Raw genomic sequence first — 20,143 nt, 5'->3', positions numbered from 1 at the left:
TGTATCAAAATCAAATGTTAGGGACTTTCCTAGCAGATATTATAACGGAAGGTAAACGAAATTAACAGTAGAATTAACTAGCATAATGTAGCAAAAGACAAAGAAATATACAAAGTGAGAGCCGTTATTGTATGTATGCAGCTAATGTGATCTCTGTTAGAATGTAAGCGAGAACAAGTGACCATATTTAATTCAAAATAGAAGGAAACGCCCCCGCCTTTGTACAAATTTGCATTTAGTTCAACCTATCGTGAACAGCCGCCCCTGGTAGTGTGTCGCTGCTGCTACACTAATTAATTTATTTATCTGCTTGTCATTGTATTCATCTATTTACCTATGTTGTCGCCGTAATCATACACGCACGGCGTCGCATCGCGCCGCGCTCACCTAGGGTACCAGGTTGTAGGCTTACAAATAAAACCTCCAACGTTGAATTATTAGACATATAACTTAATTGCTAATTACCTTGACTTGATTCCTATTGTGGTGCTCGTGACACATCCTGTAACACATGGGAATGTGCTCCCTTTGAGATTTGAAACTTATATTCGACATCTGAGAATAAGGGCCCGAGGGTAATTTCATTACGATAGGTATATAACATACTCGATGGTGCCACAGTGTATTATAAATTGACGCTTTAATATTATAGCTGTATCAGTTATAAACTTGTTTTTTAGTTTTTTTCTTTTTTTTTCGCAGCTTCACAACTGAGAACACACAAAGATGACAGAGTTTTATACTAATATCTATTATAAAGCTAGCTGACTTTGTTTTACATACCAACATTTTCAGAACCTATTTATTTATGTGCTGCTGGGAATCTCCACAACTCCCAATCTAAAGCGGTTGTCCGCCATTCTCTAATTCGTGATTCTGGTCTGATTCAGGTCTTTTTCTTTCTCGATTGCATACAAATTTACCTTACCTACCTTAGTTTGTTATGTTTCATAACATTTTTCTACTTGCTACTTAATCATGTAACATTTGGAAATAAAACAAAGTAAAATAAAATAAACCAATTTATTTCCATCAAAAAGCAGTAGTGGTCCGCATACGACATGCAATGTTACAGAACGTTTGACACTAGTTGGGACAGAATAGGAACGTGATTTCTAAAATATATACCTCACGTTGATAGAGAAAACTATAGACATCCTTATATCTTAGATTTCACTGATAGAAGAAAGAGGAAAAAATATTAGAAATACACGAGAAGAAATAGGACAGAGTTCTAATAACCTTATAGCTACTTTTACAAGGCAGGGTGGACCGCGCAGTATTTGATTTCTATTCTCATTCATTGTCCATAATTTTCTCAGTCAACGACATCTCTACCTCTAGTTTAAAGGTAGGTTTGCTCCCAGGTGTAAACCTGACATACGCATTTTTGCCAGAGACAAATCCACCTCTACCTCTGATCAAACTTATTAAACTTTAGTCAATCGAATGTTAGGATTCACTTCGGCTTTTATTGAGAGTTCGGACAGCCGGTCAAAGTTGAATTAGTTTGACCAATCTTCCGCAAACTTGTCACAGACTGAAGTAGCCCCTTTAAATACTTATAAATAACGAATTTCTTTGCGAAACACAAATGCGATCAAAAAAGGTATTCACAACGTACACAATAAATTAGGTAAGGGACAAAAAAAGGTTAAGAAACTCTTGATCTACTTATTAATAATTTTTATTAGCTATTTTCTTTGTGAACTGCGCTGCTTTCGTTCAATATACATTTTTTATAAATACAGAAGCAAATGTAAGCCGTTAATCAGGTTCCCTCGTCATGCGGCCTGTAATTGACTGCCTACAGCACTTTTACATTTTTCATAACATAATGTTTTCTTCTTAACCAAAAAACAATGGCGGTACATTTAATAAATATTATATTTACAAGCCTAATTATGAAACTCAGTCTATATTTAATACTTTCTATCTCTCGCTTTGTATTATTATTTTATTTACCTATAATACATTACTGTCGGATTTTTAATGTACAGATATGTCATATTCACTGCTATTCTGTACGACCTTCAAATAATTTTATATTGATATGTCGCTAATAAATCTACATTTCGTTACTGTAAATTTAAGTCATTAAATTTTAATCGATATTTAAAATCTATATATTTTTTTTTACATTTCAGTACCGTCGTATTCATTTATACATTATTTTCATCTACGTGTCTGTAAATGACATTCGCAAACGCATGGAAAGCATATTATGTATTTTATCCTAAATATTCAATGAAAAATATACCATACACAGAATGAATGAAAGGAAAAAGACATAGAAGAAAGGTGGCATTCAGGTTCGTACTTAATCTTTACTACAACGTATTTCTTACTTTAATACTAAAGTGAGTATTTACAATTATTTATATAGGTACTGCCCTAAAAGGAAAATGGATATTGAAGACTATTATTTATTTTTGATCATAATTATATATACATTTTATACCTCTATATTTCATTTTAACAAAAGCAATGTTTAACTACTTTCGTGGAATAATTAAAATTTCATAACATTTTACTATTTTAATCACTATGATATTGAATTTTTCTGCAGATAAAGTAATTTTTTTTAATATATCATTTCCTTTGATCTTTATATCATTAGAAAATATTGATATAGTCTTGTCTTTAGTAAATAGAATCAATATGTCCTTTCAAGACGCAAAAACGCTTTCATTTAGTTGACTTTAGGGAAGCTGTTCTTTTTATATAAAATTAATTATTTCGTTATCAGCCCTAAGATATTGCCGTTTCAACTAAAATAACTAATGTGAGTAAAAAACTGGAGGACAGTCGATTCCTGGAAACAGCTGTGTTGAAATCTTGTAGCCTGAAGTCTGAAAACAATTCCTCAGTTAGTTTACAAACATCAAAACTTACGTTTATTTTGCTTTAGGGCCTGTTTCATCGCTTTCTGGTAACGTAGCTGACAGGCTACTCGTATAGTGGATACGGCTAACTGGCAAATAATTTTAAGCATTATCGTCATCATCATAAGTCTTGAAATAGGTTTACTATTAAACTGTAAGTATAATTCCACTTTTTCGAAGATTTTTCATTAAGTTTGTGTATTTCTCACGTTACTTTAAATCAAATTATCATCAAAAACTGTTCAAACGATGTTTATTCGAAGTTACAACATCAAGGGCCTGATGTTGTAACTTCGAATAAACATCGCCATTTACAAGATACATTAATTTTATATTATTCCGTATTCTAATCGGGCCGTAGTGTACATAATTATCCTGTTGTTTTTATCATTTTGGAGTTGAGTCATGAAGAAGCTTTGTGTTATTTCAACGCAGGCGAAGCTACAGGCAAATGCGAATCTGCTATGAATCTTTATTTATTAGTCTATAAAATTAAGATAAAACAAAGCAAGTTTTGCGAATATAGATAAAAAAGATGATTGGAGTTTTAATTAGCAATGTCGCAGTTAGTAACAGTAATCGGTCACTTTATGAACTGACCGGGAAAGTTTGTTGGCAACTTTGTCGCCCGGCTCGGCTAGTTAGGCACGCCTGTGACTTTATTAGCTATCTCAATCATATAAATTAAAATCCTTTTTCTGACAAAAGTATTCGATGGTATATTTCCATGAAGTTGTTGTCAAAAAACGACAGTTTACAATTCATTGTTTTCATCTGAATATATTATATCGTTAAGCAAAATATATCCGTTGTGCTATCGATCGTATCGATAGCTCATTGAAAATTTTGACAATTCACCTGCCTGTTATCCGCGGGGTGTCCACATTTCACAGAATTACTCTTCATCGAAATCACGTTTAGCCGAATTTTTTTTTCTATCTCCTAGTTACTTAAAGTTTATTATCATGTTCTTACTTAGGTAAGAACATACCCGAACCTAACCTAATTATGTCAAGCAGATCTGAATTTACCGGTTATTTTAATTCAAGCCAATCTAGATTTTGAGAAACCAATAAATGTATTATCCTATTATTGGGGTAAACGCCACAATGATCATCTGAGCAATTTGTTGAGCCATAGAGCGTCGGAGTTTATGGTCCGCCTTTCTATTTATTTCTTCCTTAAAAATATCTAATTCCTTAAAACTATCGATTGATTGAAAATAATATTTCATATAAATACAGGGAGGAAATATGTAGGTAGTCGATAACCTTTATTTCATATTAGAGAAAAGCATTGGCCTTTCAATGATATATTAACCTAGCCTGTATTTATTTTAAGTGCTTATTTTAATATTGTACTTATTTTAAGTGCATCCTCTTTATCCTATAAGCGTTTTTGATGAAATTAAATTTCCGTATTAGGTACCTGACTTTATAAAATTTTATATTTACTCAGATCAATTTGATATAACATAGATGTATTAAGATTGATAAAATATATCTTTAAAAAAAGTACAGCGTACGTACGACAGAATTATCTAACAATTAAGTTTTTGATAATACACAGAAGACTGTATGCTATTATAATAAACAAAAGTATTTAATAATCTTGATTATATGAAAATTTTCTTGTTGTTTTAACTGACCCGTCTAATTATATACATTTTAATAATAAAAAAAACCAATGGATATTTTTATCTATTTTTGACTTGGATGCCGTGGGATGATTAATGATCATATTGGAATGGAATAATCGGTGAATAATCGTTATTCATGTTATACTAACAGCCTGAATAATATTATGATAATGTTATTCAAGTAATAACTACCTAATGTTGACAGAGAGGGTCAATAAGCAATTACTTTGAAGCAATGGTAAGAAGTAGTATAGCCAATATTTGTGTCGAATAATTTCGTGTTATAGGTTAGGTAAATATTTTTATTTTCATACATGATTAGTTAGTTAACTATTATAAGATAGGTAAATATTTTTATTTTCATGGATGATTGACTTTCATGAATTCGACTAACTTTGACAATTACAATACTATACATATGCAGTTGTAAAAAAACTACAGATATATGTATCATACGCCTATAGTTTCCTTTGTTCAAAATCATTAGGTTGCTAAATATACATAGAAAATAAAGTTTTTCTAATCCATATTCGTCCTTCCATTTCCAAAGACCTCATGTAGGTATTACTATGAATTCTTTGTATACTTTTAGTATACTTATGTAAATAAAAAATGTCTTAGCAATACGTGGTGTAAAGGAATAAATTAATTTGGGTTAGTTTAAATAAAATTTATTTTTCAGATTAGTACTAAATTGTTTTCAACTAAATTTATCTCCCAGAGGCACATTTTGAAATATTTTACTATCAGAAATTTGTTATAAACTCACCCTGGGTCCCAAAAGGGGTGCTTTCCGATGCTTTGTCAGCCATAATGTTCAGCCGCTGTACAACTGTCAAAACAGAGCTTTATTAAAACTTGAAAAGACGCTAAGTTCTAGGCGCAATATATAATATGTCACTGAAACTTACCATTCTTGTTTTCTAGCGCCGCAGGAGGCATGGCTGTTAGAAAAATGAAAAAATACTATTATCAGGAGAGTTTGCGATTAAATTAGTTTTAGAAATACTTTATTCTGAGATTCCACTAACTATCGATATTCTAGATAATGTAATCTAGCATCACTAGTGCAGGTAGATGATCTAATTAATTCAATACAAAAAAAAACATTAGCTGCCATCCACCCTGAATTTCCCAAATTTGCTTTTGGATATTTACCTATTTTTTGCTTTTAAATATTGAGTCTCAGGAAAAAAAAAACAAACGTCTAAGTTTTATTAAGAGTGCATTACTCAACTTTAACATCAACTTTGATTTGCGCGCCGCCATCGTTTAGATAAAATGACGCACTTAGCGTTTTTCTGCGCATGTTGAAGTTAACGTCAAAGTTGACTGGTGCAACCCATCCTAAGTTCACCTGCGTAGGTAATTTATGCAATGGCAGCCCTAACTTCAGGTAATTGACGTTAATTCCCTATGACTAATACTTACGGTATAACTTAATGGTGCCTTCGGTGTCCCCTAGTGAATTCTTGGAAACGCATTTGTATGCACCGTAGTCCGAGGTGGTTATTCTTCGTATCGCCAGCCGCAGTACTGATCGATACGACCCTTCAACTTTCTGAGGCTCCAGTCCCCCGCCTGGTGGAAGAAAATGGGGTTGCTTTTGAATATGGTACCACTTAAACTTTTTATTTATTAAGAAAATTTATTGGGAAGACAATGGGAGTCTTTTGTCTAACGATAGATAGGCATCGCATATAGTATGTATGTCCTAAATATTGTATGTTCTCTCATCTATTTGTATGTCCTAAATATAAGGCCAAATATAGGTTTAAATTTACATGTGAAAAGAAAGTTGCACACCAAAAACCAATAAAATGTATTTATTTTGTTTTGAAGACAATTATAACGACCTTAGAGTTAAACCGACGCTATAAGCTATAAACGCCCTACCTATGATATAAAACATAACAATCGAATAATAATAAATGAGTCAAATGCTGTATATATACAATTATGTCAATGCGTTTTAACCCTTCAAACGACATAGATACCTTTAGTTACCGTCCGTCAGAAACAATCCTCAATTCGCTAACGACTTTTTAAGTTGTTAGCTTTCCTATCGTCTAAAGGTGTCATGGCGTTCAAAGGTTTATTTAAACAGTTATTGAGTTTTCGATGAAAAAAAACATCGGGAGAAAACCAGCTTAGATCAGTTAGTGTACGTGTGAAATTAAGAAGGCCATGACAAACCACACCATTAATATTGTCCAGGAGCCTAAAAAGGCGGAAAAATATGTATTTTATTTTAACTCTTCAACTCAAATAGATCCCATCTCTAATAACTTGAAGTACTTAGCTCAAGGTACTCTAGTAGTAATACGTTTTTGTTATACCTAGAACCGCGCCTGAAATATATTGACTGGCTCTAAACGGAACCATTAGGTGAAATTTCAATCGGTGCCTTTCTTATTCTGGTTTAAGAAGAAGAATAATTTGTGGAACATACAACATATTTGATAATATAACACAATATATACGCGAAACATGTAATAGACAAAAAAATATTTTGATAAAAGATGTGAGTAAAAAAGTTACATCACAGATTCAAGACTATTGCAAGTGGCAAGTGGTCACGTAATTTTAATATTTTTGGTATATTTGTGCGCTGATCGGGATATTATATTTAACTAGCAGCCCACCCCGGCTTCGCACTGGTCCAATATTAGGCATGTAATATACATAAAATTCCTCTTGAGTCACTCTATATATTAAAACCCGTTACGTAGCTTTAAATATCTAAGCGATATGGACAGATACTATGTAATAATACTCGTACTACTTATATGGAAAAGTAATCTACTTCTGTGCATTATCTAAACACAAATAGACTGCTTCCATAGACAATGCACCAGCAAGATATTCCCCGGATAATAACGCTGCCACAATAGCTGAGTACATTATTATCTGCATCCGATAAGTCGATGTTAGGTGAAGACAAAGCATTAACCGATTCAATTCCTAATGGATTATTTCTTATCAAAATACGAATAGATAAATTGTGAGCAACTAATTATTAACAATATTATGTACGACGTGTGGTTTCCGCCGTAGTATATACCCACTACATATAAATACACTCCTTTCTTGGGCAATCGCTTAATCGCAATAATTGCTTCGCTCCCGTGTGAATTTCGAGATAAAAAATATCCTATATGTTAAAAAGTTCACAACGCCGCTAAAGAACTTTTCACTTCAAAAAAACTTAGGACAAATGTATGATAATAGGTGATAACTGCACGAAGTATGAATTTATAAATTTTGCTTGCGAGTGAAATGTGTAAAAAATTATGCTTATAAATATAAAAGTATAAAAGTACACTTATTTAATATAAGTATAGATACTTTATAAGGGATGAAAGCGCCACGTGTACCTACATATCCACAAATTCTTACCAAAAAAGCATACGAGCAACAACCTTGGTGGCATTTCCTTTTGACCATGGCCAGCTATGCTAGCGTATAAATTACCATAGTAACTTTCCAAGCACCATTTATTTTTTTAACATCAAGAATACGTTAAAAGCAGATGCCCATAAAAAGTAGTTGCAAGCTCTTTATCAAATTATATATATATATATATATATATATATATATATATATATATATATATATATATATATATATTATACACGTGGCTCTTTCATCTCTTATAAAGTATCTATACTTACTCGTATATTAAATAAGTGTACTTTTATAGAGGTACTTATTTATATTGCTGCAAATTATTAGCATAGATATCTCATGTAAACTCGCACCACCTTTGCGTGGTTGGTGACAGCGAACCGGACGCACTACCTTGCCGTCATACAGTTTGATACTAGTACCGTGAGTATTGGTACCAGCATCCCATCTAGCAAATGTATAATGCAAATGTAATCATATATTTGTACTTAGGCTAAGTTATTGTGAAAATAAAGTTATTATTATTATCACATTAATACATTTTTCATTCTTCCCAATACGAATGATTTCTCTGTTCTCACTGCTCCGTAACTCTTAGACTAGGGATGGGCTTCATGTCGCACTATCGATAGGTTGCTTTAATGGCTAAAGATAAAGATTCTCTAATTCTTACCAACAGTAACGATCGTCACTCTTTCTGCTTCAGTGACTGATAAGCTTGGACTAAACCTCCGTCTCACACTTGAAGACAAGTTCCTTCATCTAGTAGCAGTTAGTTCAGTTGATAAAAATCATGCACCGAACTTTGGCAACTCTATTATAACAATAGTTTGGTTGGTTAATGATAGATGATATAGGTTCTTTCTTACCCACAGGAACGATTTCCCCGTTCTCCCTGCTCCAGTAACTAACAGGCTTGGGGTAGGCCTCCGTCTCACACTCAAGGACTAGGTCCGTGCCAAGTGCAGCGCCCACCAGCTGGTTTCTTATCGTGATCACTGGTGGAACTGGTAATAAATGAATTGGTTATTAATCTACTTCTTGTCAGTTTTGTAAAGAATAAATGCAACGAGCTGGTTGAAGCAAGCAAATATTAAATAGGCGAGGTGAACGTCTATTCCTGGAAGACTTTTAAATAATTTTAATTGTAAAAGAGATATTTATATGAATGCAATAACTTTTAACTTTTTGAGTTCCAAAATACCTACAATACCGTCAGACAATTCAGCTGTCAGGAGTGCGTTAGATAGATAATTGCGCAATATAACATATGTTCATAAGTTTCATGAAGTGAAATTATTATTGTACATTATAATGAAAGTGAATATACTTCAACCGTAAAAGTCCACTTTACAAAATAAACATATACCTATTCTTACCTACTTTTATACAAGAGTGAATCTAAAACACTTATGTATTCTGTGCTAGCGTTAACTTACATTGCACCGTCAGCATAATCCTCTTGCTCACAGTCGGAGGCACCCCGTTGGAAGCTATGCAGAGATACGCCCCAGCATGTTGTCTGCTGACCCTACTTATATTTAGCACATGGCCTTCCAGTGATGACACTGTAAACAAAGGGTCGTTATTAGTCTGTAATTTATCTATGAACAAAATCTTTACATTAGGTGTTAAAGTTGATCTGCCCAAAAAGCAACGGACGCGGTTACCATCATGTAAAAGTACTCGTATTATACCTATAAAAAAGTATTATACCTATAAAAAAATATTTTATACATGGTAAACAAGGCAACCGGTAAATAGCCGCCTAATAGGAAGTGATCACTGAAGTTTTGCCCTATTGAGCACATCTGTGGACCTGCTTACTGGTTAGTAGCACGTACCTTGTATACCATCAGCTATAGTAATAGGCTTGGAATGCTCTCTCCTCCATACGATCTGCGGCGAGGGCGAGCCGCTGGCTGCACACGTCAGACTGACAGACGCGCCCTCTCGCACGGTCTGGTCCGTGCTCGTACCACGATCCAGAATATCAGGCGGCACTACATTAAATCATTTGATGTCATTATTTATATTTATAGCTTATCGTACGTAACAAACTTTAGAAGCTCTCTATAGAGCTGACAGGCACGAAGAAGCGCTAAACAGAAATATGTGGAAAAAATCCAGTATCACTGGCCATAAGATTCTATTTAGATGGCTGAACAATCGAAGTAATAAAATTTATCACGATGTATTGATCTTGTAAGGTAGCACTTAACAAAAATATCACCACAGTAGAGGATATTCGATTATATTCTTTTTCATAAGAGTAAAAATGTTTATTTACTTATGTGTACGGTAAACATATTAAGAGATTGATAGATAACTTCAAGACTTACCAACAACGTCCAAATAACCCAGCTGACTCTTCATAGGGTCGGTGTTGATCTGACACATGTACCACCCTCTGTCTGTCTCCCTCAGTTCCCTGATGTGGAGGAACCAGACCCTCTGGTCACTGTGGGTTACCCCCACCCTCCGACTCCGAGATATCACGTGGTTATGGATCGTAAGAATGGTCTGCGTGTCCACTCTTAACCATGCCACCTGGACGGAAGGAATTATGTACCCATAACTGATTGACATGACTGTTTTTTTCTTTACAGTGTCACTAGTGTTACATAGAACGTACCAACCATTAATATTTTGCAAGTTAATAATAAATACCATGTATAATTTATATTAATCTGCTAGCTACATTAACAAGTTTTGTACTTTACTGTGTAAAATAAAAATCGCTACTCGAAGAATTTCGAAAGATCTTCCGCTTTAAGTATCTCAGCTTATACACTACGCTTCACTCAACGTGTTGTTTAAACCAGAGGCAAGGGATCTCGGGAATGCTAAACTTCACACAATACAGAACCTAGGAAGAACTGAACTTTTGACTTTAAGCTAGATTTTAATGCAATTTTATAAACTTTATTCAGGCATTCAAAGCAAAACGGCCAAAGTTTAACAAATTGCGTCGGTTAATTATACTGTAGTATCAAGAACATTGAAAATAAACTGATATTTTGAAATGAGGGTCAGTACAAAAATTGTAGTCTCAAGGGTAGACGTAGGTAAATATGTTTTGTGAAATTGAATCTGACCCATACATAGATTTTATACGGTCTAGTAACAGTGTACGTACATATTCCCATATTAGGGAATATGTACGTCGTACTCTTTGTAACATACGTACTCTTTGTAACAGATATAGATGATTTAAAAGACGTCTTTCCACAAACCCCTATCTTATCTGTTTGTTGACAGTCACTCAAAAAGCTAAAACTACTGAAGTATTTGTCACTCATCGCTTATTATATGTAGTTACAAAGACTACAACTTTATTATATGGTCTACACGGTATTATTAATTGAGTAGAAAAATCTAACGGCGCAAGTACTTGTTTTTAGAGATAAATAAAAGTATCATGAATACGAGGAAAATTCTTCACCTATTTATTTTCCAGAATTCAACACACATAATTACACATATAACACAATATGTGGTCGTCCAAATCAAAAGAGACCTTGTGACGCCAAGCACTTACGCCGTTATTGCAGTTGTTTTGTATTTGCAGCGGCAATAAAGACCTAAATGCCAGCCGCTATGACTTCCCTTTTGATTTGGACATCCACTATAGTTAATTAATAATCATAAATAATATTAATAACCAATAAAAAATGACCTCCAATTTTACCCGGCTCAAAGGTGCCCATGCTTTCTGCGTTTCCTCATTGTATGGTAAAAAAAGAATAATTCATCTTCATAATAATTTAAAAATATTACAAAAACACACAAGTTTTTATAAAAACTATATCGCACTCTCGTCGCGAAAATGGTCAGAAAAGAAATATAAAAAGTCAAGCGCGAGCTCAACGACGATCAGTAGAAACTCCTTGGTATGTCAATACTTTCAACAAATAGCATTTAACCAACAGCCTTTGAACCCGATACTATCCAGAGTCGTGGAAAAATACCTTAAATGTTGACAGATTGTGGACAGTACACGCGAGGACTGCCTCTCGGCCCAACGGCGCTGTCACATTGGCTATCGGACCTGTGAAGCCTGGTTCATCTGAAAATAAAAACATAGAGTTAGTTTTTTTTAATGACGCGCAGTCAGGCGCCCCAGATGCCGTTGGAGTGACACTGTGGAGGCTGATCTGCATGAATTGGCAGCTGTCAACTGGCGAACCATAGCGCAGAAGGCTATAGCGTTTCGGAAGACACAGTGTGGGGTCACTGAGCCAGAGGAGTAAGTTTTTTTTGGCTATATTTAAATGTTCTAGTACAGTGAGGAGAAGAAACAGCCATTTTAGGGTACACCAATGGTGGCTTATACGAAGTCGAGTCTATCAATTAGTCAGTCCTTACCTTGCCGAAAGTAGCTAGTAAAGTTTATTTTTACTACATATTAAAAAAAATATTATTATAAAGTCCGTTCATAGACTATTGTCTCACGTGTACGTTCACACGATATCGAGTGTCGATATTCTAGATTAGTTTTTAAGATCAACTATAGTAATTTGTGTATAGTCGACAGTACATCAACCTGTCCGAATTCATTGCAAATTGGCTGCTATTACCACAGCATAGAGGCGGTCTGTGCAGGATAAGTGGACGTTCGGTTGACTGTGACAGAAATATTGCCCTTACCAAAGGGATTTACTTACTAATATTATAAAAATTGCTAACCCTGACCTTGAAAATCATTCAGAGTATTGATAATTCAGTATAATAATTATTATACTACTCGTATCGATATTCTAAATCAATATTTTTGTGGTTCTTTTATTTATCTCTCGTTCATACAATTTGATTATGTGTTTGTCAGTCAATAAAAACAATTTAATAATAACGGAGAAAATATTTACATCATTACCAATATAAGACGCTTTTAAACATTATATGGTATGTATTTTTTTCAGCGGTCAATATCAGCTTATTTCCATTGTGAATAAACCATAAACCATCCCAAAAACATCCCTTTTTATAGAAAAAAATATAATACATCTTAATAATAATACATCAAAAAATATAATACGCTAGTAGGTAGGTAGGTAGTATATACACGGGTGGGGATTTCATAATAAACATCTAAAGTTGTTCTTGTATAAATTTCATCTTTTGGGAAATTCCGTAGATTACATAATCAAGTGGAACAATATCCATCCCTGAAATGGAAAGTAATTAAAATATATTAATTTACATCAGACGTCCTTGATTAATTAAATAATAACATGTAATAATCCTCATTTATATATTCGTAGATCTCCGTGGCCTAATGGTTATACAATGGAGGTCCCGGGTTCGATCCCCGATCAGTTCATAATGGAAAATGATCTTTTTGAGATTGACCTGGTTCTTGGATGTTTATCTATAGTTGAGTTAGCATCCTATAACGCAAGTCTCAATCTATGTTGTTTGCCCCTATATTTATATATTTATTTATATGATTTTAACAAAAGCAAGGTCGCAGAACATCAGACAGGAAGAAGAGAAGGAGACTGACATACTGTACCGACCCCACATAAAGTGAGATAAAGATAGGCAGATCATAATAAAAGGCAATAAACATCAGCCTACGCAACTGAAGTGTTTTAAAGTGTTCCTGAGATTTCTGAAGTTTAATTTAAAATTTTCTCATTATAATAAGATCCACTAGACCCAAGGTGCATTTACACCAAAAGACTGAATGCTCATTCTATATAATTTTTTTTTTACTTGTCTGCTTGATGTAAACGACACTAGAGCGTGCAAACAGTAGGTACTTAGAACATTCTTGCGTGTACGAAACATTGAAACGTTCATAGAATATTCCGTAAACACTGCTCTGTACTTAGACTTTGACTTAATCTCCAAAAATTAAGACGATTTTACAAATTTTTATACAAAATAAATTAACTGCCGAGATCCATCCAATTGACTACTTTCATTTGCCTGCATGTTGACCACTAAGCTACTTCCTCTCCTCTGTGGCTTAGTGGTCATCTGGAAACATCGGAGGTCCCAGGTTCATTTTTTTTTTTATACATCCATAGATAAAAGAAAAATATATGACTATTCAATCTAATTTTCCCTACAGCCACGGAGTAAAATGTTTGAACTGCGAAATTCAAAAATTTCTAATAAAAATGAAGATCGTAAGTGGTAAACGATAAACATATTCATTATGTATAACCTAAATTGGTTTCTTTCCAAGTGTAATTCTATAAGGTACTCGACTTAAGAACTTGTGTGTGACTCGACGCGTGGCGTTAATGCCAAAATACCCTTTGGTAAATCGTGTTTTTATTAAATTAGTTCGGCGTCACGCGACTCACGAAGCTAAACATACGAAATTCAGGTCAAACTGACATAACTTGAAATTATATAAGTATTTTGCCTGCCCAATACAAAGTAGGTCTTAGATATACATACAAAGTAATCAAAATGGAAATCGTGAGACCTAAAAATCGCGGAAAAATAGATTGTTTTAAGTTTATCGCCGGATCGCATGTAATTAATAGTCAGGGCAGTAACCTTGGTTCCTTTATATCTGTTACTAGTTTTTGCCTGTGATATCACTAGCGTCTTATTTTTCAACTGATTTCAAATTTAGGAGGTTCTTGAGTATGTTTTAGCCCGTGCTTATTGCTAACACTGGTGTCAGATTTATTTAAGGGGTCATGTGGTATTTGAATTACTTTTGCGAATACTGAGTGGCATACATACTAGCTAGCTAATGTGTTTATTTCAACACGATGCTTTCCTTCACCAGAAGCAAGTGAAATATGAAAACTACTACAAACTCATGTAGCAAGAGTAGGACTCGAATCAAGGCTCTTTCGATCACAAGCTTCTTGACTACTACACCGCTTCACTCACATAAAAGCAACCACACGCAACGGAACCTTCGAACCGTTGGTCCGATTTTGATGAAATTTAAAAGGTATCATAACTTTTAAAATTTAAAATTCTTCGTGGGGCAAAACAATCCGTTAAGCCGTTTTTGAAATATTCTCAATTTTGTAAAAACTCATCAAAATTTATTGTGTTCGCGAGGTCTAAGTTCGCGGCGAACAACTAGTATAAGTACAATCATATACCTAGGCGATTTAATTTTGGGTCCTGTTGATACAGTTACTGAATTACCCTTAACTAATTTCCTATGAATTGTATGTACAACATTGTATAATTTTAATTTCATCTTTTAATTTTAACCTCCCAGCATATACGAGTCGAAACCGTACATAGCGAAAACACTGTGGATGCGATCTACATTTGGCCGTAGCCGGCTACGATTTGCTGTACTTGATTAGTGACGAAAAAAAACGCATAAGTGTTAACACGTTATATTTTATATCTAAATTTGTTCACTCAAAATTAACTTATATAACTTAACAGGTAGGTGCGGGTAGTGAACTGTGACTCGTACAGTGGTACGACAATGTTGGTGCGTGACAGCGTGCGCCCTCTCCCAAAATTTTAACCTGGCTTCTTTTAAACTTATCTTTATCGAGTATGTTATTGCTAACAGATTTTTATATTGTAGTTCGTGGCTTCTTATTTCTATGACTAGCTTTGTGGAACTAATGATTATATAAGCGGCAGCCTATGATACTATTCTATATCCTACGTTCTTTGCGGGTGACCTAATTCAAATTGGAGTCAAAATATCAGGTCCTGCGCACAGCTGTTCCTAAATAATAAGTTCACTTCTCATAAATGTATGTATGTTTCGTATTTCGCAATAAAATTTTATAAAACTTCAAGTAGCTAAACACGACGTTGAAAACCGTGGTAACCCGAACCGCCTCGCTTATACCACTCACGTGAAATAAGGACGTGAACACGATATATTTTTACACGTTCAGAAAAATATATTGGTACAGCTGCTTGTCAACATGACTCGAAATGCACCAGTAATACGAAGTTTGCGATCAATTTGGATAGGTTGATTTGCAATTGTCTGTACTTCATGATAGGGACCAACACTGTTTAAATGAGTTTATGCTATGATATAATTTTTAACGTGAAAAAATTAAGGGCTAATTCGCTAATTGGAAGAGTTGATGCTTTGATTTGACTACTAGCATCCAAACATCTGAACATTTTTAAGATCATTTTCTGGACACGCAAGAGCTACCTCTTCATTTTTCTAAAGCTACCTCTATGTGACTATATTTATGTCATTAGCGGCACTAATAAATAAAATTCGTGCTTAATCCCATTCACAAACTTATAAAAACTTTAACACTACATAACAAACAATTTATTTGTTGCTCTTAAAATAGCAAAAAATGTCGACTATTTACTGCTTTCACCGCGGTTCTGGGCGTCGATTCTGTGATCTTTAAGTATAAAAATGAACAATAGTTTATAAATCACAATTCTTATTAACACGCAATAAGGGCTACTATTCGAAAACCAGTGAGACGCTATTTTCACTTAACGTCTGCAGAATGAACACCCGGTTATATTTGGATCAATTTGACGGCAGTCAATTAGCGGGGCAGGTCCGGTCGGGCGTTGGTAATTTGTCAGTGACAGGTCCGGAACTTTAACAAGCCTAGTTTTAACTACACCATTAGGGTTAGTTCTTTCCCTATTTCTAGGTTTCACTTTGCATTAATGTTTTTGCAACTATACAATACTAGCATTCGTTCGCGGCTTTGCCCACATTTACTTCTTGCGCCGCCCATAACTTATTATTAGCAATATCTCGGGTTCTAAATAACATATCACGATGTAACTATATCTATACGAGATTTTTTGATAGACCATCCGCTATGCGACTGTGAAAACCGCATCCCATTTTATTTAATAGATTTTGCGTGACGTGTGAATAAGCATACAAACAAAAAGACAGACAGACATACATTAAAAAAATATATATTTTGGCTTCTGTTTGTTCCATAAAGACCGGGGGGGGGGGGTCTTTATGGAACAAACCAAAGGCCAAAATATATTTTGCTCATAAAACATTTTTCTTTAATATCTCATATGTAAAGACATAGCCTATAAATTATATGTATAGATTACAATCGAATAGTACAGTCCTTGCAATTTACTGTCAACTAGCTGTGAATACAAGCGGGAACCATGATGTTTTAATATTTATGTATAATATGCAGCATAATATATTTCATTAGAAGTTGTCATTTATCGGGGATAAGATATAGATAAACAAGATATGAGCAGGTTGCATTTACATCTAGACGTAAATTACTTTCAGCAAATTACATTGAGATGTGCAGTTCCTATGTGTGGGTTGCACCTTTGACGTTAACTTTAACGTGGGCGGAAAAACACAAAGTAAGCCATTTTGCCTAAACGTCAGCGGCGTTTACATACATTTAAAGTATGGAGAAAAACATTGTATACTTTTCTTCCCGGAAAAATAACTTTTCCAGTGGGTTATTTACGCGAGCGATGCCGCGAGCAAAAGTTAGTGCGTACATAAAAGTTCCCGTCACAACAAAATACTTAGCTAATAAGATTAAATAAATCAAATTCTATCATCATCGTGTTTTCTTGGTACTCTTTGTTATTAATTTGAAATTTGTTCTGAAAGGTTTCCTTTGACAAAATGCTTTGAGAGTTGTTTCACAGTAAAGTACCTGCCAACTTTGCTAATCATATGAGCTTATCAACATCAAATACTCATGAAATAAAGGGTGTGATACCCATTTAACTAATAAATATTAAGACTTTGACAAACAATATAATTTTAAATTAGTAAATAATAACTATTTTTGATCTCTGATAAATGTTTGTGTTTTGATTTTCAAAATGTTATTTTATATTCTCGAAAACGACAGTTTGTCAAGAATCCGAAGGATCCTTCACTCCGATTTTCAATATATATTTTTCTTAATAAATCGAATAGTCATAGCAGTTTCATATTATCAAAGAACATGTTATAAAAAAATATATTTAAACCATTTTTCAGTTACTAAAAAAATGATACATAGATCTAACATTTTATATACAGTATTAAGTTATCAATAAACTGTTCGTTCATAAAGACGTGTTTCCATATTAACAAAAAGTTTTTTTTTGTATCAATATTTATATATAACTATTAATTACTGTAATTTTCGTAAGAAGAAATATATTTGTGTTGATTAATGCATTACTCTGATAATAAACTGTGCCATAATTAATGATCATTGCGTATAAGAGTCTGACCCGTATGAATAAACTTCCATACGAATGAAGCCACACTGATGGCTTCGTAGCTATGCAACAAAAAAGTTCCATCCAAATCCATCCAGTAGTTTTGTAGATTAGCTAGTACAAATAGACAGATTTTTTATTCTTACTCTATTACTGCTTCTTCATCATACTAAATTATTATTATTAATATATATATTTCTTTGTAAATATATTAAACGTACAAACTTTTTTTTACTGTTTTTTTATACGTAATGATTTATAACCTACCCTAAAATACGTAGTTTTAGTGATTTTTTTATCTAGGCAATAGTTATAATTTATCCTGATTTTTTGAAAATAATTTTAATCTAAATATAGAAATGTAAAGTAGATCATAATTAATCTTAAGTAATATATTAATCTGTTACTGATTCCTTATTAAGCCCATGCTCAAACTATCTTAATTAATATTTCTTTCATCATTGTCAAGTTCTATTGTAATGACTCAGAAGGATTATATAAAATTTAATATAAAGACAATAGATAAAATGACTAGTTTTAATTAAATTAATTACCACTGCCTTTACTACTAAGTACTTCTTAGTGAACTGTCTAGGTGAAGATGAATATCTTGTACAAATATATTCAGTCGAGTGTTATCAAGTTTTGTGACTATAATAATACTGAATGTAATTAGCTGGATATTCTGTTCGAATGATAGCGATTTTATAAAGTACAGTCTCTCACTTCACAATTTTTTCCCCGCCCGTTGGGTATTGGGTATTTATAACATGCATTCCAATGTTTTTTTTATTAATTTATATAACAGCTATATGGCACAGCTTTGGCCTTGCTCACGTGGAAATTTTCCAATGATGGTTAACCTATCTCTCTCCAATGTGAGTGCTTTCCCGGTTTCTACCTCAGCCGTAAAGCGTCAAAACCCAGAGTCCCCTATGCTACTTTTCCTTCTGCACTTCGCGCGGTTTTTGGAATCCTGAGTAGTCATACTATTGGCACGCATATGGATTTATCAAGAAAGCTGGAAACAACATTGGATAACTTACGTTCTTCATTATAAATTATACTAACACTCACAAAATCACATCGGACTGGTAATTTCTTAAATTTCTTAAATTTTTACATCTCTTTAGTTTTTTATTAGTATAGATTTAAGGTGAGACAACCAGATTCTTATCAAGAAATTAAAATAACATCTTGATTCGTAGTAATTAATAATAAAAAGTATTTTGAAATAATACTTACGTATCGTAGCATCTGTACTTCCGGCGAACAGCCAATCCAAAACTATTATCGCTAATAGCAAATTTCCGCTTTTTATTAAATTAATACGACTAAGAAAGTGCATATTTATATTCACTAATATATATTACATTCCTAAAGAAATTACAACAAATGTCAACATTTGTACCATCTGAAAATAAACTGAGTTACACGTTGGGCGCCAAAATATTTTGTTTTCCTTTTTTCAATTCATTTTTTAACCGTACAACTATGTAATCCAAAGAAAAATAATACAAAACAGCGACAAAAAATAATTTATATTACCGGATTACGACAACGTTTTTCATTAAAGTAAAAAATAGTTACAGTCCAAAAAGTATTTTATCAGAATACACATGGAAAATACTGTTTCGAATTGCATTTAAACACACGCAAAAAAGTGATTAGCCGCAGTCGGCCGACTTCGAAAATGTATGAAATACGCCGATCTCCCGGAAAAGTTTGATACGCGACATCCGCCGACTACACGGCACACGACCGCCTCCGCCGAGCGTCTGAAGATAACTGTTGCAAGTGGCTTGCACCGGTAGTATAAAGCACCACCCCTTTTAACTATTGCTGTCCTTTTCTACCATGGTCACGAGCGCAATTCATAAAACAACCCTCGCCATAACCTTCTGATTCTGACATTTTCTTTCATAGTATTACAGCAATAATGATGACTTTATTGACTTGGGACCGCATAAACAGGATGAAAACTGTATATTTCGAATGCCAAGCGCAAATAATGGTAGATTTATTAGTCCATATTTCTTTTACGACAAGTGCTTAA

The 20,143-nt window shown here is 33.7% G+C and overlaps 1 protein-coding gene across 7 annotated transcripts; it reads right to left on the bottom strand.

Annotated features, from left to right (window-relative positions):
- Positions 1 to 1,009: 1,009 nt before the first annotated feature.
- On the bottom strand, positions 1,010 to 19,877 carry LOC128671511 (opioid-binding protein/cell adhesion molecule homolog). Of its 7 annotated transcripts, none has more exons than XM_053748012.1 (11): positions 19,636 to 19,861; positions 19,333 to 19,501; positions 11,904 to 12,001; positions 10,275 to 10,482; positions 9,777 to 9,935; positions 9,372 to 9,500; positions 8,802 to 8,939; positions 5,956 to 6,105; positions 5,436 to 5,468; positions 5,294 to 5,356; positions 1,010 to 2,852 (listed from the first exon to the last, which is right to left on the bottom strand). In XM_053748012.1, the coding sequence occupies exons 2-11, from the start codon at positions 19,433 to 19,435 to the stop codon at positions 2,752 to 2,754; spliced, it is 1,182 nt and encodes a 393-aa protein (XP_053603987.1). In that variant the 5' UTR covers positions 19,436 to 19,501; positions 19,636 to 19,861; the 3' UTR covers positions 1,010 to 2,751. The 7 variants fall into 7 exon arrangements, with proteins under 7 accessions (XP_053603987.1, XP_053603988.1, XP_053603989.1 ...); XM_053748013.1 differs by having other exon boundaries at positions 19,333 to 19,464; XM_053748014.1 differs by having other exon boundaries at positions 19,678 to 19,861.
- Positions 19,878 to 20,143: the final 266 nt, after the last annotated feature.

The sequence above is a fragment of the Plodia interpunctella genome, chromosome 7 (assembly GCF_027563975.2).
Source record: "Plodia interpunctella isolate USDA-ARS_2022_Savannah chromosome 7, ilPloInte3.2, whole genome shotgun sequence".
Lineage (NCBI taxonomy): Eukaryota > Metazoa > Arthropoda > Insecta > Lepidoptera > Pyralidae > Plodia > Plodia interpunctella.
This window is presented reverse-complemented; position numbering and strand designations above follow the sequence as displayed.

Excerpts from the sequence above, each read along its gene's own strand:
- LOC128671511 (XM_053748011.2), bottom strand. The coding sequence starts at position 19,435 with ATGCACTTTCTTAGTCGTATTAATTTAATAAAAAGCGGAAATTTGCTA. Across the intron at positions 12,002-19,332 it reads AAGTACAGATGCTACGATAC|ATGAACCAGGCTTCACAGGT; the intron begins GTAAGTATTATT and ends TTTTATTTTCAG. Across the intron at positions 9,501-9,776 it reads TATAGCTGATGGTATACAAG|TGTCATCACTGGAAGGCCAT; the intron begins GTACGTGCTACT and ends CTTTGTTTACAG.